The 13,048-nt window shown below is 44.5% G+C and overlaps 6 protein-coding genes across 6 annotated transcripts; 3 read left to right on the forward strand and 3 right to left on the reverse strand.

The window, feature by feature from the left end:
• Nucleotides 1-1,691: 1,691 nt before the first annotated feature.
• On the forward strand, nucleotides 1,692-2,072 carry FOMMEDRAFT_160390 (uncharacterized protein; the record flags this gene model as incomplete). Its single annotated transcript, XM_007270103.1, has 1 exon — nucleotides 1,692-2,072. The coding sequence occupies one exon, from the start codon at nucleotides 1,692-1,694 to the stop codon at nucleotides 2,070-2,072; it is 381 nt and encodes a 126-aa protein (XP_007270165.1).
• A 78-nt stretch (nucleotides 2,073-2,150) lies between these two features.
• Nucleotides 2,151-3,073, reverse strand: FOMMEDRAFT_22921 (uncharacterized protein; the record flags this gene model as incomplete). Its single annotated transcript, XM_007269782.1, has 5 exons — nucleotides 2,151-2,306; nucleotides 2,357-2,651; nucleotides 2,719-2,762; nucleotides 2,813-2,905; nucleotides 2,966-3,073. Coding segments are annotated over 4 exons (473 nt in total), but the record flags the coding sequence as incomplete, so codon positions are not given.
• Nucleotides 3,074-3,414: 341 nt separating this feature from the next.
• FOMMEDRAFT_92818 (uncharacterized protein) lies at nucleotides 3,415-5,561 on the reverse strand (the record flags this gene model as incomplete). The annotated part of the gene is made up of 11 exons (XM_007269847.1): nucleotides 3,415-3,621; nucleotides 3,678-3,828; nucleotides 3,965-3,998; nucleotides 4,053-4,105; nucleotides 4,161-4,684; nucleotides 4,739-4,794; nucleotides 4,846-4,877; nucleotides 4,927-5,109; nucleotides 5,161-5,272; nucleotides 5,325-5,373; nucleotides 5,427-5,561. 11 exons carry the CDS (start codon nucleotides 5,559-5,561, stop codon nucleotides 3,415-3,417), a joined length of 1,536 nt encoding a protein of 511 aa, XP_007269909.1.
• A 261-nt stretch (nucleotides 5,562-5,822) lies between these two features.
• On the forward strand, nucleotides 5,823-7,862 carry FOMMEDRAFT_170406 (uncharacterized protein; the record flags this gene model as incomplete). Its single annotated transcript, XM_007270104.1, has 5 exons — nucleotides 5,823-5,926; nucleotides 5,976-6,045; nucleotides 6,100-6,407; nucleotides 6,460-6,750; nucleotides 6,805-7,862. The coding sequence occupies 5 exons, from the start codon at nucleotides 5,823-5,825 to the stop codon at nucleotides 7,808-7,810; spliced, it is 1,779 nt and encodes a 592-aa protein (XP_007270166.1). The 3' UTR covers nucleotides 7,811-7,862.
• A 2,086-nt stretch (nucleotides 7,863-9,948) lies between these two features.
• On the forward strand, nucleotides 9,949-10,263 carry FOMMEDRAFT_31134 (uncharacterized protein; the record flags this gene model as incomplete). The annotated part of the gene is made up of 1 exon (XM_007269820.1): nucleotides 9,949-10,263. One exon carries the CDS (start codon nucleotides 9,949-9,951, stop codon nucleotides 10,261-10,263), a length of 315 nt encoding a protein of 104 aa, XP_007269882.1.
• Nucleotides 10,264-10,922: 659 nt separating this feature from the next.
• Nucleotides 10,923-12,995, reverse strand: FOMMEDRAFT_160394 (UPF0187-domain-containing protein; the record flags this gene model as incomplete). The annotated part of the gene is made up of 12 exons (XM_007270105.1): nucleotides 10,923-11,021; nucleotides 11,092-11,242; nucleotides 11,302-11,325; nucleotides 11,383-11,416; nucleotides 11,472-11,528; nucleotides 11,585-12,107; nucleotides 12,163-12,218; nucleotides 12,277-12,308; nucleotides 12,359-12,541; nucleotides 12,593-12,704; nucleotides 12,756-12,804; nucleotides 12,858-12,995. The coding sequence occupies 12 exons, from the start codon at nucleotides 12,993-12,995 to the stop codon at nucleotides 10,923-10,925; spliced, it is 1,458 nt and encodes a 485-aa protein (XP_007270167.1).
• Nucleotides 12,996-13,048: the final 53 nt, after the last annotated feature.

The raw sequence follows: 13,048 nt of genomic DNA on the forward strand, positions 1-13,048 counted from the left end.
TATTACAATTTACATATTGGACTGGGTTGAACTACAATTATTCATTCCTTGTACTAACACTCTTTTTTAGGAGAATAGTATTTGTTATCCAATTCTTGCTCACATAGCTCAGGATTACCTTGCTATACAAGGCTCCTCTGTACCTTGTAAGTGTGTGTTTTCAGGTGCAGGGCTTGTAGATACAAAGCAGTGTAACTGACTTCTTCCAGAAACTTTTGAAGCAATTGAAATTCTTAAAAACTCATTATTATTCTCTTTGTAAATAGTCTAGTATAAAGCACTAGCTACATATTACAAAAAAAAGAATAGACACTATTTGTTGTAGGATGCTTGAACTCCTCTACTCACATTAGGGACACACTCTTGAGTTGACTGTAAGTATAAGTTCTACTGGTCCAGGTCATACCTGGACCGGACCTGGACTGGACCTCAGGTCCGGTCCAACAGCAGTCCACAAAGGTTCGGGTCCAGGTCCCTCCTTTACCCGGACCGTATGAAGAGGTCCGGGTTACAGTCCAGGTAAAGGAGGGGTGGACCGGTCCAGAACTGGACCACAGCAACTATAGTATCAAGTGTTGTCTGCTTTTGCGCAGACTGGTTGAGTCGAACAAGGTATCCATGCATGAGACGAAGATGACGCTGAAACTGAAGGAGTGGTATACTAGCTGCTTCACAGTGTGTAATAGAAAGATTGGTCATTGTATTGCACATCTGAATTCCTTCAAGAGGTGATGGCACTTCAATAACGGGTTCGTTGTCTTCACTATCCTTAGTATAGGTATGTGTCGCATTTTTTCTTCAGCTCTGTAACTTGTTCCTGACAGTACTATATCTTAAGATTCTTTACTCCTTTAGGCATTAATAAAGCTTATTTTCCATGTTCTATAGAACTGTTAGACTTTTCGCTTCAATTTGTAAACAATTTAGTCTCATTTAGTGTACAAGCTAATCAATTTTTGGTATACAAATGACATCTACTAAGGAATAATCTGAAAATTTTCTATTCGTTATTCCATAGCAAATATTTGGAATAATTTACTGTGCACTGAGTCTGTTGCCAGGAAAAATTATTCCTTATGAGATATATTCCTTACTACTGTATTCGTTATGAGATTATTGACTGTAGTGTACCATAGTTTCGGTCAACAACACCCTATGAATAAACTTAAAATCTGTACAGGGGGGGTACCCCCCCTGTACAAACCTCTAAACTTGAGAAATACGTTCATAATAATAAATATGGTAATATAGCCAACGCTTATGACAGTATCCCTGATTGCCTGTCACTTTGTCATTAGAGTTACATCTGTATTTAGTATAGTTGATGATCAAGATGTTCTCTCAGAACATTTGTCCTTAGCTATAGCATCTATGAATCTTGGTGTTACGGGAAGCAAATTTTGTCTAAATCTATCCTATATCGCTTATATACAGAGTTTATGAAAATAGGATGCCTTTTTTCTAGCAGAATTCTTACAGGAAGTCATCCAGTTACAGTCAAACTTCTTGCAGTATGCGACATCGATCTGGGGCAAGAGATTTGCATCAGCTACACTAGCCTCCTCGACACGCGAGTAGTCCGTCTAGGTATTCTTAGGAGAAACTACGGCTTTCGCTGTACATGTACAGAATGTGCTGACACTCCTGAGAACAAAGCTAAGGAGGAGACAAGGAAATTTACAGATTCAGCCATGACATCGCATGATAAACGTATGGACGAGTGGACGACTGGTTGTCCGCAGTCGAGAGCGACAGTTGCGACTCAATTTGCGAGTCGTGATATTGAGTATTGCATGCAGATGTTACACGCGATGGACGGCGAGAAGGCGTGTTATGGCGAGCGTATGCAGGCTTCACGGCACCTTGCGCATATATATGGCGGGCTTGGTGATGTAAAGAACTTCAAGAAGTGGAGCTTCATGACTGCGTGGATTTTGAGACTAGGCGGAAGTCCGATGTATCTTATATGGGAGTTTTGGTATGCGAACCCATCTGCCTTTGCACTCTGGAAAACAGTAGCGGATTTGAAAGAGACTACACCCCAGGGAAAGGACACTAGTTATACTGTATAATTTCTTTTTAAGAATTGTAGTGCAACAACAATGCTCAATAAATTCATAAACCGAAGATTCTGAATTTCCCTTTGCTTGATATTTTGTCAGATAAACACAAATGCCGGCCAACACTCCTCTTCATAAGCCAAGCTTGTCTCGGCATTATAAAAGTATATTTCAGCCAGTTTCACTACTCGCGTCCATATGAGAAAAGGGGGTTTCAAGTTTATAAATAGTTTCTGACGTGATTGCCTGAGGCAAGTCAGACTGTATGCACAGTGATGTTGAATTGCCCGACTCACCCGTAGCCGCTGGTATTGAATTACACAAAACAATTCTTCAGTGCATTTACCCCATAGTATCTAAAGATTACATCCTTTCATATGGCTTCCTAGCAATCTGCTTTTTATGTTCCTTGAATCTCCTAGCTGCGGATGCCTTTGTCGTAGTAGATTCGTCGCGCGGCTGTGATATCTTTGCGCCCCCAAGCGTCAGCTGATTACTAATATCTCTTTGCGACCTTCTTGAACAAGGTTTGCATCCGCAAATACTCGGTGGGCAACCGTATGCGAGCCATTTGGCGTGTAGGACAAAGTTCTGCAGAGAGGTAAGTTTGGAATGTGTCATGCTACCTTTGTGTAAAATATTGGCGATTGATACATACGGCTGGGGAGTCAAACTTTTCTACAGAGCCGTCTCTATGAAAACCTAGGAGCGCAATTATCACCTAATTAAGGCTTTAACTATGACGTACGTACCGATTAAGTAGTAGTCAAAGGCTCCATTAGCTCTCATATTGCCATATAGTTCATAGCTTCTAGGAAACTCCAGCGAGAATATCAGGTCACGTCCTAAAGAGTAACAAATATAAGTCCGATTACAACACGGAAGTACAAATGTGCAAAGCGCACGAAGTTCAGGAGCCAATTTCATTTCGTTCCGCAGGTATGTCCCTACCATCTCTTGCCAATATCGTTTATGGTCGTCAGGAGCCCTCGTAAAGGTTCGTTTACCCATAGCCACCCTTTCTCCTGTCTGGCCACTGCAATCAGAGCCCAAAAGCATAAGAGTAGGAGGAGTAACGCGTATATGCGTTGGCTCCCTACCCACATAGGGGTTTCCCATTGTTATAGTGATGATAGTAAGAAGTAGAGATTAAACCTTTGTGATATAAGCGAAATGACAATAAGGTCGGTGTGAAATGAATTACGTAATACTAACTTAATTGAGAGCTGTCGAGTCATTTATGCAGGGGTATATTTAGTTCGTGTATTGGCAGCCAGTCTCTTATTGTGGCAAAGTCAGAAAGCATATACAGTCCGTAAATTTCCAAGTCAGACAACAAGTTAAACAAAAGTACTTATACAGATATTAGTGATACATGTTCATCGTTACCTGATCCGTTAGCCAAACTCTCAGTGCCATTTTGCATGGGAGAATTGACAGTGGTTCTGTCCGGATTAACGGTAACCTCAGGGAGATAATTGTTCGCACAGTCCCTACGTTTCAGGGACTCAATTTCCGCATGAATGATGTGATGACAAAATAGGTCGAGGTCGAGATCGTTCTTTTGGAGTATGCGTCATCGTTCTGCTCACGAGGAAATGAAGATGGATTTCACACCTCATCATACCCAAATGGTTGTTCAATCTCCTCCCCAGCGGCAAGGAAGCCAATGTAGAAGAATGCAGCGATACATACGCCGGGAATCGTGTACCAGCCGAATTGGTCAATAAGCTGGAAAGGAAGGAGGAAGAGGTAGAGCCAGACGCATCTACGTCATAATTGTTAGTTGTTCGTTCAGGGATATATACTAGCTGAAAAGCTTCACTGTCGGATATGTGCCGAGTATACGCTAGAGATAGTTACTTCGTAAATGAGGATGTAGTGCATTAGGGCGTGTTGCTTACAAGGGAAGCGGTGTCGTTAGGATTCGCTCTAGCGCTATATGCGGAATTGAATCAAAAGATCACACATATAAGGAGACAGAAGACGCACTAGAAAGACTATCTTCAAACGACGCAATGCATGAGTACATCCCTCCTAGAGGACTTCCTGATCGGATCATCAGATGTTGGATAGAGAAACTGCGCGGATCAAATGAACTTACCAGAAACAGTTCCTCGTTCGTCTAAGACAGCAATCCATTCACTCAAGTTCCGCAAGATGTCCAAAGGGATGTTTTTGCCTCCGCCGGGAAGAACTGGTCTAAACTTTCGCCCGCGCGACGCAGCGCATCGTCGACTCAGTTCTCCATCATTAACATCCTCCTCATCATTATCAGCAAGTAAGTCCGTGGGATATTTCTTCCTCCGCGTGAAGAATGAAGAGACGGAAGAGAAGAACGATGAGAATGGGACCAGTTCAGTAAGGATACGTGGTCGAGATACGCGAGGAGGTGAAGAAGGGAAAAGGAAAGGACGTTCGGACTCGTCTGCGGAGGAACATGAGTCAGAGCGGAGTGCGCCATATTCGTTTATTGCAGGAATAATCGGATCTGGTGGTAATGTTGGAATACGATGTGAGGGGAGAGAAGGCGAAGCATTGTCCAAAGCGGAGCTTTTTGCTTGAGGCACGTGCGAATGTAAATGAGAGAATCCTGACTTCGGGGCGTGTGAAACTCGTGAATGCTTAATACGAGACATCGATCAGATCGGCTTTCATTGTGGCAAGCTGAGACAAACCTTATGAAGCGGCTTCACGAGATGGTATAGGTCTTCGTAATAGATTCCAGCTTCACCTAATCGACATGAGATGAGAATCCTTGAGATATAGCAAAACTGTATCGGACCTCGAAGATGATGCTTTACAGCGACAGCGAAGCTAGATTACTTGAATACTGTATCATCTCATCATCATGTTGTGTACTTACCCTTCGATCAAATCCAGTGCTTGCCGTTTCTCGTGTTTGCAATTTTCAGCGTGGATTCTATCCATCGAAGAAGACTGCTTTTCGACCTTGAGTGGGACGTGTATCCAAATGAGCCTGCTCATTGTTCGCGATGTTTTGATGATATCGCCCCAACTCGTTCGGCCGGTCCAGTATCTGTCATAGCTGGCAACAAAGATGAGTCGGAGTGGAACGATGCAGACGAAACTAGCATACCCGCTCATAGCACGATATGAGATCACAAAGCCAATGACGACACCGAGTACGGTAATTAAAACTGGCGGAACAGCAAGATATACTTGAGTTCTCAGAGATATAGTGGTTACGGCTACAAGTTCCAATTCAACAGCCGGCTTTGTGGATGTGACTGTAATATATACCTGCAGCGAATACTGTATGCAGAAGAACAGCAGGCCAAATTGTCCATACCTAAGGTAGAAGCTGTGTGGATGTTAATTCGGAAGACCTAAAAAGATACCTACTACAGTTCCTCGGCCAAAAGTCCAGGAGCCCACGTCTCGATGAAGCAGTAGAGGTTTGGCAGCATCCGGACCTGGATCACTAGATGCAGGGAGCAGCACATGGCCTGTAGATGATCGTTTCTTGTTCTGGGACATGGTGATATCTAGAATGAGAAGAGCAATGCGGCTTGGATATTTGATTTTGCGGCGGCTGATGGCTGATGGCTGTGATGGGAAATACGCGTGCATTCCACGTGATCGCGTTACCATTTCAGCTCACCTAATCATCATCTTTTGTTCTCCTTCACTGGACGCGTCGAACGCTTCATCTACGCTCTAGGACATCCGAAATCCAATAATATTAGCAGCCAATCTTCGGTGACGCGTATTTTCGTCGTAACTTGGATTGTAAGCGCCATGGAAACAGCAATGATTGCGCCACTCGCATACTCACTGGAGGACTCGTGTCCAGTGCCATGGGCTGCAACGGCTGAAGCGCAGCTTCACCGAGATTATCCATTGTGAGTGAGTGTATTGTACGCGCACTTAAATATAGCTAATCGTTCTAAGCTTGAACCAGGATGCCACGGACCAGAATTTTGTAATACGGAGATATCTCGAGACTCTTTGGCTTCCTGAGGTGAGCATGAATTGCTAAGGCATTTGAATAAAATGGACTAATACACAAAGCTAGTCACTTAACCCTCTCGCGTACCTTATCTCGTCCCTTCGACGGGTCGCATCAAACTACGACAAAAATGCGTCTTTACCTCATCCTCTACATTCTCTTCTCGATCCAGTATTGCTATCCAGTCGAACAGCTTCCGATAAGTACAGGATAGAGCTAGTGCAGATACTTGTAGAAGGTGGTGGTGCCGGCGAGCAAGAAGAGATGATGATGTGGTATGCTTGGGAGCACGAGAAATCAGAACATGAAGAGGAAGGCAAGGTCGATGAAGATAAGTGGAGGAAATCGTGGTTGGAACGACTCGAGAGACGCGAGTGAGTCAAAATACTTAGGAGTTTTCCTTCTCGACTTAAAGTCTTTTCGTAGGGCAATGATTCAGATTCTACTCATCATGCTCAAGCTAAGTCTCCCTGGCGCAAGACCAGACCAAGCGAGGGAGTCGCCAAAGAAGAAAAGAAAGAAGAACAAAGAAGCCGCACCGCCAGAGTCAACCGAACAGCTTCTCGAAAGCTACATGGACAAACTTGCGGTGTGGTGCCTGACTGCATCTCTTGATAGCGCCCACCCAACTTCTCAGGCCTCGGGCTCGAACCAAGGGCAACGGAAGGTGGAACGACATTGGACGCAGAAATTTTTCGAAGACATTGTCGAACCATTGTAAGTAACCACCATTGACTGTAAATTATCCGTTGGCTTTGACACTACGTGTAGGTTCAAGACATCGCTTCATGAACAATGCGAATTGTTCCGTTCCAAACTGTATCCTGAACCCGCCTTGTCAGATGCAGATGATTCCGATATCGAGACACTCGTGGATGGTAGGAATTCTCGAGTGGGATCTCGAGCGCCATCTGTGTCTCGGGCTCTGTCCTCCCGAGCAACTTCCGTAGCGGCTTCTTCTAAATCATCGATGCAGCGGAGCAGAAGTCGTTCGCTAAGCGTCTCGCTCGCACAGGATGAAGCCACTCAACGCGCAAACCTGGTCGGACCAAAACGTGGTCTTAGTCGAGAGGTCAGTATGAGTCGCATCTTCAAGGAGAGGACGAAAGTGCAGGCACAGTCGAAGATCAAGGTTCCGATGGCAGATGAATCAAAGCAAACGAAAGCTAAGCTAAAACGCGATATTGGAGTGACGCTCATTAAAGAGACGCCTGTAAAGAGAAGCCGCTTAGACACCTCGAATCCGGACGAACACGAACAGTTACGTTTCGTTATGGCAGCTAAATCTGTCCCGAGCCCTCCGCCCACCAGTTCGAGTGATCCTGCAGATGTCTACATCGAAGATACACCAGTCGCTAGTCGTAGGTGTGATGATAAGTTGGAAAAAGGAAGTTCCCTGTCGCCATTATCACCGATGTTGATTGACCGACTAGATGCGAGGCAAGTTGTGCACGATCCTGCAGCACAAAGCCTCCGTGACGTGAAGGATATTGGTCCATTTACGACTCGCTCTCGAACTCAGGAAAATGTTCCGTCACATCAGGAAGCCCTTGACGAGAATGCCGACGAGAGCTATATGGACTCTTTTAGTTCCTCGAACGTGATGTCATTTGGGAAAATGGAGGATGAGAGCAACAAGGGGCTGTCCTCTCAATCGGTAGGGGTACGGAAGGCCGGTGGGCTCCTAGGAGGGCCGCGTCAGATGACCCTTCTCATGGACGATGGTAGGGATATCGAGATGGATACGCCGACGAAGAGAAAAATTCGGAAGAGATGATGTTATACGAGTTGGCATATTGTTTTATATATCTCTTCTCCGCTCAACACATTGTTCCCCCCATTTCACGTATATCTAACCAATGCTCATCTGATCAACGAATTTCAGGTTGTAGAGACTGAGGGAAAACAGTCCCTAGGAAAGAACTGCAACGCATTCTTCAAGTTATTACAATTCGGACACTTACACTTAGGTGATACACTCAATGACCGTACGATAATGAACACGCGACGGTCGTTCCGTTTGCTAAAATAATCAGAGATACGCTTTCGCAGAACTTTAGTGATGGCTCGCCCGATGTTCAAGAAGATATCCTTCTGATTCCCATGATACGTTTGGGAATGGACAATTTCGGTTGCGCCCAGTACGCCTGACAGCACTTGCGTGGAGCGTTCTATTGTTTGATGAAAAATTTCCTCTATCCCCAACTGGCTGGGATGGTTCTAGTGGACTCTGGCAAGTGTGTCTTGTATATACCTCGACGGGTGAGTGTGGTCTATATTCCACGCGTATTAATCTGTCAAAAGACGTGTCATGGTTCACCTCACCTTTACTCATTTTTTTTTGCATTTAGTCGCCACTTTCTAGCTTATTGCGACAACTCGCTAGCGCCCAGACTTGCAAGTCTTCTTCGTCCAATATAGTGTGCAGGCCTCATGCATGTCCCGGACTGCAAGCGGGGATTCCTTAAGTTCTACTCAAGCACCCGTCAAAATAAGCGCTCATATAACTCCCTCAACAAGCGCCGAGTTGATAAAAGTCCCGATAGCAGGGAAGCTGGCAATGACACTTTGACATAATAAACAAGATAAAAGAAGATACTACGCGTCCTTCTATTGCTTTCGCTCGTAGCCTGAGAGATATCTGCGGGACTATGACTGAACAAGGTAAAAAGAAAAGACAAATTGAATCGTAGGGGTTACAACAATGCCGGCACTGTCTATGGATAATATTTGTCCACTAGCAATGTGTGCGTTACCTACATGGCTGTATTCCATGTGTTCTTTCTCCACCTGTCTGGCTGAGCGCTTGCCGGCTTCAAATATGGGTGAGTAAATAGACTTGAGGGCTTCACCAACTGTAATGCTGTTTAATGCTGTTTACGAGACTGCAGTCTCAGAGATAATATCCTTGCGACTAGGCTATGACTGACAGTGTTTTGTCAGGAGACAAGACTGTATTTCGACTACTCTTAGAGCTCAGCTGATAATTTGAAGTGAAAATAGAAGTGGAGCTCGAGATCAACGACTGACCATATGTAATAAATACATGTCCCTCAAAGAGCCTATGCCAACGCAGACGATGCTGACTCGTACTCATTTGATCGATTGAAGGCGACATGAATTTATCTGATACTACTAGCTAATCCACGTGTTTTCTTCATAAGCGCTCAAATGTTTGGGAAGCTACATAGGTGCTCAACTGTGGTGTCTAAACCACAAAGGTTTAGTCCGGTAGTGCTGGTATGTCTTTGCACTTGCTTTTTACTCTCTTCGTATTTGTTTACTATTTTAATAGAAGACATCATCGCAGGAAGGGAAGCATTCGCGCATATTGATATTGGCGCATGTCTTACTGTAATTATTGCAGAAAGAGCTAAGACGAGTACTTCATGTCGGTCGTCACTATATTGTACAACACTGCACAGCGCTGACTGCTAGTTGAGTATAGATATATTTTCTAGCGGTTTCTGCTGGATCAGCCTCAAAGAATACACGAAACGCTGCAAGGCACATCGAAGCGATAGCCAAAAGATGAACTGTTTTGGAACAGGTATGGCATATGTCTGCTTTGCATGGAAGCTCAACAGTCCTGTATAGAAAAACCCGAAACGCTGGCTATCTTACAAACAAGAACAAATAAGACCGAGCCAGAGGTGCATCTACGGGCGCTAATGTATACACCCTGGCTTCCTCGAAAAATCGTGAAGACCGTCCGGCACACAACTTTCCCGATGTTTGTAATCCGATATACAAGGTCGATAGAACAGACCCTCTGGACACCCAAATACGCCTGCATTCTTTCACTTTGCTAACACAAAAAAATCCCTCTCGTCTCTACAAACTTTTCAATCGTTAGTATTGTTCGACAATATCATTAGATTGATACTCACGCCCAATAAACCACAGAACACAACCATGCCTACCGTCGATGGATCTTTGACCTGGCTGACAGAGACCAGGCTCAGAGCCGTTTTCGTTATCAACGGCATTCGTCGTATATTCAGCATGGAAATATCCCCGAGTGTCCAGAGCTTCACAACGAGCGACGTGAAATTGAAATACGATACCGAGAATCAGCTGACATCCACGCGTGTATTCCAAGGCGTTATAGGAATATTGAACTTCCATCTACAACTTGGAGACGGTCCTGTCATCTCGGGAGCCATCAAAGCACCTGGAGTCAACCCGGCAACTACGGTCGATGGTACTGGTACTTGGGAGGAGAACTAAGGTATGCAACTCTTCTTCATTTAAGGACTCGAAGCTGATCAAGTTTGAATAAAATCCACATAAGTGCCCACGTTGTGATAAGAATAAGAATAGTCAGAATATGAGCCCTTGGGTCTCTTTACAGTTCTATATGTCGTAAATGTAAACGTTGATAAATTGATGTTATGCGTTGACCGGTCATTAATTTGCCTGAAATACAAACTGATACCTACTACATTATCTCTACTTCCCTCATCCCAGCTCCTTCCGCAGCCTGCTAGTGACTGTCGACTCCATAACAACGTGAATGAAACAGTCCATGGAAATACCATTTCCTCATTTTTTGTAACTGATGACGTTCTCTGATTAATTGTTTGCTCCAAAAGAAATACAGTTGTAATTGGTCCACATTACTGTGAAAATTCTGTTTCACAGGTTTTGGCTTGAACCGTTAATGTTCTTTGTAACTATTTCCTACACTCGACAACTGGCAGAACGGAAATACTCTATACCCAGGTCACATTAGATGTTATGACTGTATTTATTCTCTAAAATTATCATGTACACTCTATCTTTTAGCTTAGCTAATAAATAGCGATTTCTGCACTGTATCATGAGTATAACTGGCTATAAAAACTCAAGAGGATCACCTTCTAGACTGGTATGCTGTGCAAGTTCTTTTACATAGGAATGTGACTGTTTTTGCAGTCCCTTCTTTTCAGAGCTTCAATCTCTTCATGTATGATATGATGACAAAAAAGGTCCAGATTGAGGTCGTTCTGGAAAGGTTGGTATTAGACAGCGATGAGCTAAAGTAATAGGACGAGTGATGAAAAGTAGATACTGTACCTCGTCATATCCAAAAGGTTGCTCTATCTCCTCTCCAGCGGCAAGAAATCCAATGTAGAAGAACGCAGCAACACATACTCCAGGAATTGTGTACCATCCGAATTGATCGATGAGCTGAAATGGAAGGAGGAATAGGTAGAGCCAGACGCATCTACAAAGGTGATATATCTCCGTCATCATCGATAACTTAAGAGCATGAAGAATACTCACTGTCGGATGTGTGCCGAATAGACACTATCAAGCGTTACTCGATCAGATGGATGGGAGGATATACGAACGCATTATTCTTACAAGGGTAAAGGCGTTGTCAAAATTTGCTCCACAGCTATAATGCGATCAGAATTAGGTGTCCAAGTGATATATATTAGTATTATACGTACCAGTGAGACTATCCCCTAATGCTGTGAGACAAAGGTACATTCCTCCAAGCGGACTCGCTGAACCGGATGTAGAAGTTCAGAAGCAGCATATAGGAAAGGGATAATACTCTCACCAGGAACAGTACCTCTGCCCTCGAGATCAGCTAACCATTCACTTAAGCAGTACAAAATCTCAAGAGGCACGTTTCTCCCCTTCCCTGGAACAATTGGCCTGAATTTTCGCCCGCATGGGCCAGCATACCATCGCCTAAGCTCCTCTTTCTCCACCGCATCTTCGTCATCGGGATGTGGGAAGAAATGTGCAGGTTGGTTTCTACTTTGTCTAAGGGACGAATCGAGCATAACGAAGAGTGACGAAAAAGGAACAAGCTCATAGAGTATGCGAGGACCATACGAGTGTCTTGGAGTTGAAGAAAAGAGAGTTGGATTTTCGGAACTATCGTATTTGTAGCAGGACTCAGAATGGAAAGTACCGTATTCATTGACTGCAGGAGTAGCAGGATCCCGAGGTAATGTAGGAACATAGTGTGTTGTAGCTAGAGGTGAGGAGACGTTGACAGCAGTGTTCACTACTTGAGGTGAACTTTGATCCGGACGGGCGGGTAATGGCTTTTGTATATGAGGCGAGTGGGAATGCTAAGCTTGAAGGTAGGTCAAAGACGCCACATCATGTTGTAGGGAGAGAACGAACATTGTGCAGCGGCTTCACGAGGTGGTAGAGGTCTTCGTAGTAGATGCCTGTCTCACCTGTTCAAAACAAATATAATTTCAGCTTGCGAAATTATGCAGAGGTGGTATGTATGACCTCGAAGATGATGCTTTACGGCAACGGCAAAGCTAGATATGCCTAAGTAATTCGACATTTAACTTGCCGTGGCGTCACTTACGCTTCAACTAAGTCCAGTGCCTGTCGCTTTTCTCGTAAGAGCTTTTCAACCTGCACCTTGTCTTCGGACGAGGAGCTCTTTTCAGATTTTAACGGAACATGGATCCAGATTAGCCTGGTCAACGCTCGCGATGTCTTGATGATATCGCCCCAGCTCGTTCGACCAGCCCAATATCTGTCGTAACTGCTAGCACAGTCAGCTGGTAACTAAGTGGCGGGTATCAATCACACGCACCCACTCATAGCACGATATGATATTACGAAGCCAATAACGACACCGAGCACGGTGATCATGACTTGTGGAGCGGCGAGACTGACCTTTGAGGCCAGGGAGATGGAAGTTACAACTGGGATGGAGACTTGGCAAAAAGCCCTGAAATTATTTTATTTTCACGTACCCACTGCAAATACAGTGTGAAGTAGTACAGCAGGCCATATTGTCCAGACCTGAGAATGCATGCGTATCAGAGCTGCCTTTGAAGAATCAAAGAAGTACCTACGACAGTTCCACGGCCAAACGTCCAGGAGAAGACATCGCGAGGGATTAATAGAGGTTTTGTGGAGTCTGGGCTAGAGTTGTTTGACGCAGGGAGTAAAACATGTCCTGTGGGTGATCTTTGCACACGCCGGTGGGACATGGATGGTCGAGATAAAAAAGCAAAGACGGAATATTCGATACCTGCGGAGTAAA

Source organism: Fomitiporia mediterranea (genome assembly GCF_000271605.1).
Source record: "Fomitiporia mediterranea MF3/22 unplaced genomic scaffold FOMMEscaffold_11, whole genome shotgun sequence".
NCBI classification, from domain to species: domain Eukaryota; kingdom Fungi; phylum Basidiomycota; class Agaricomycetes; order Hymenochaetales; family Hymenochaetaceae; genus Fomitiporia; species Fomitiporia mediterranea.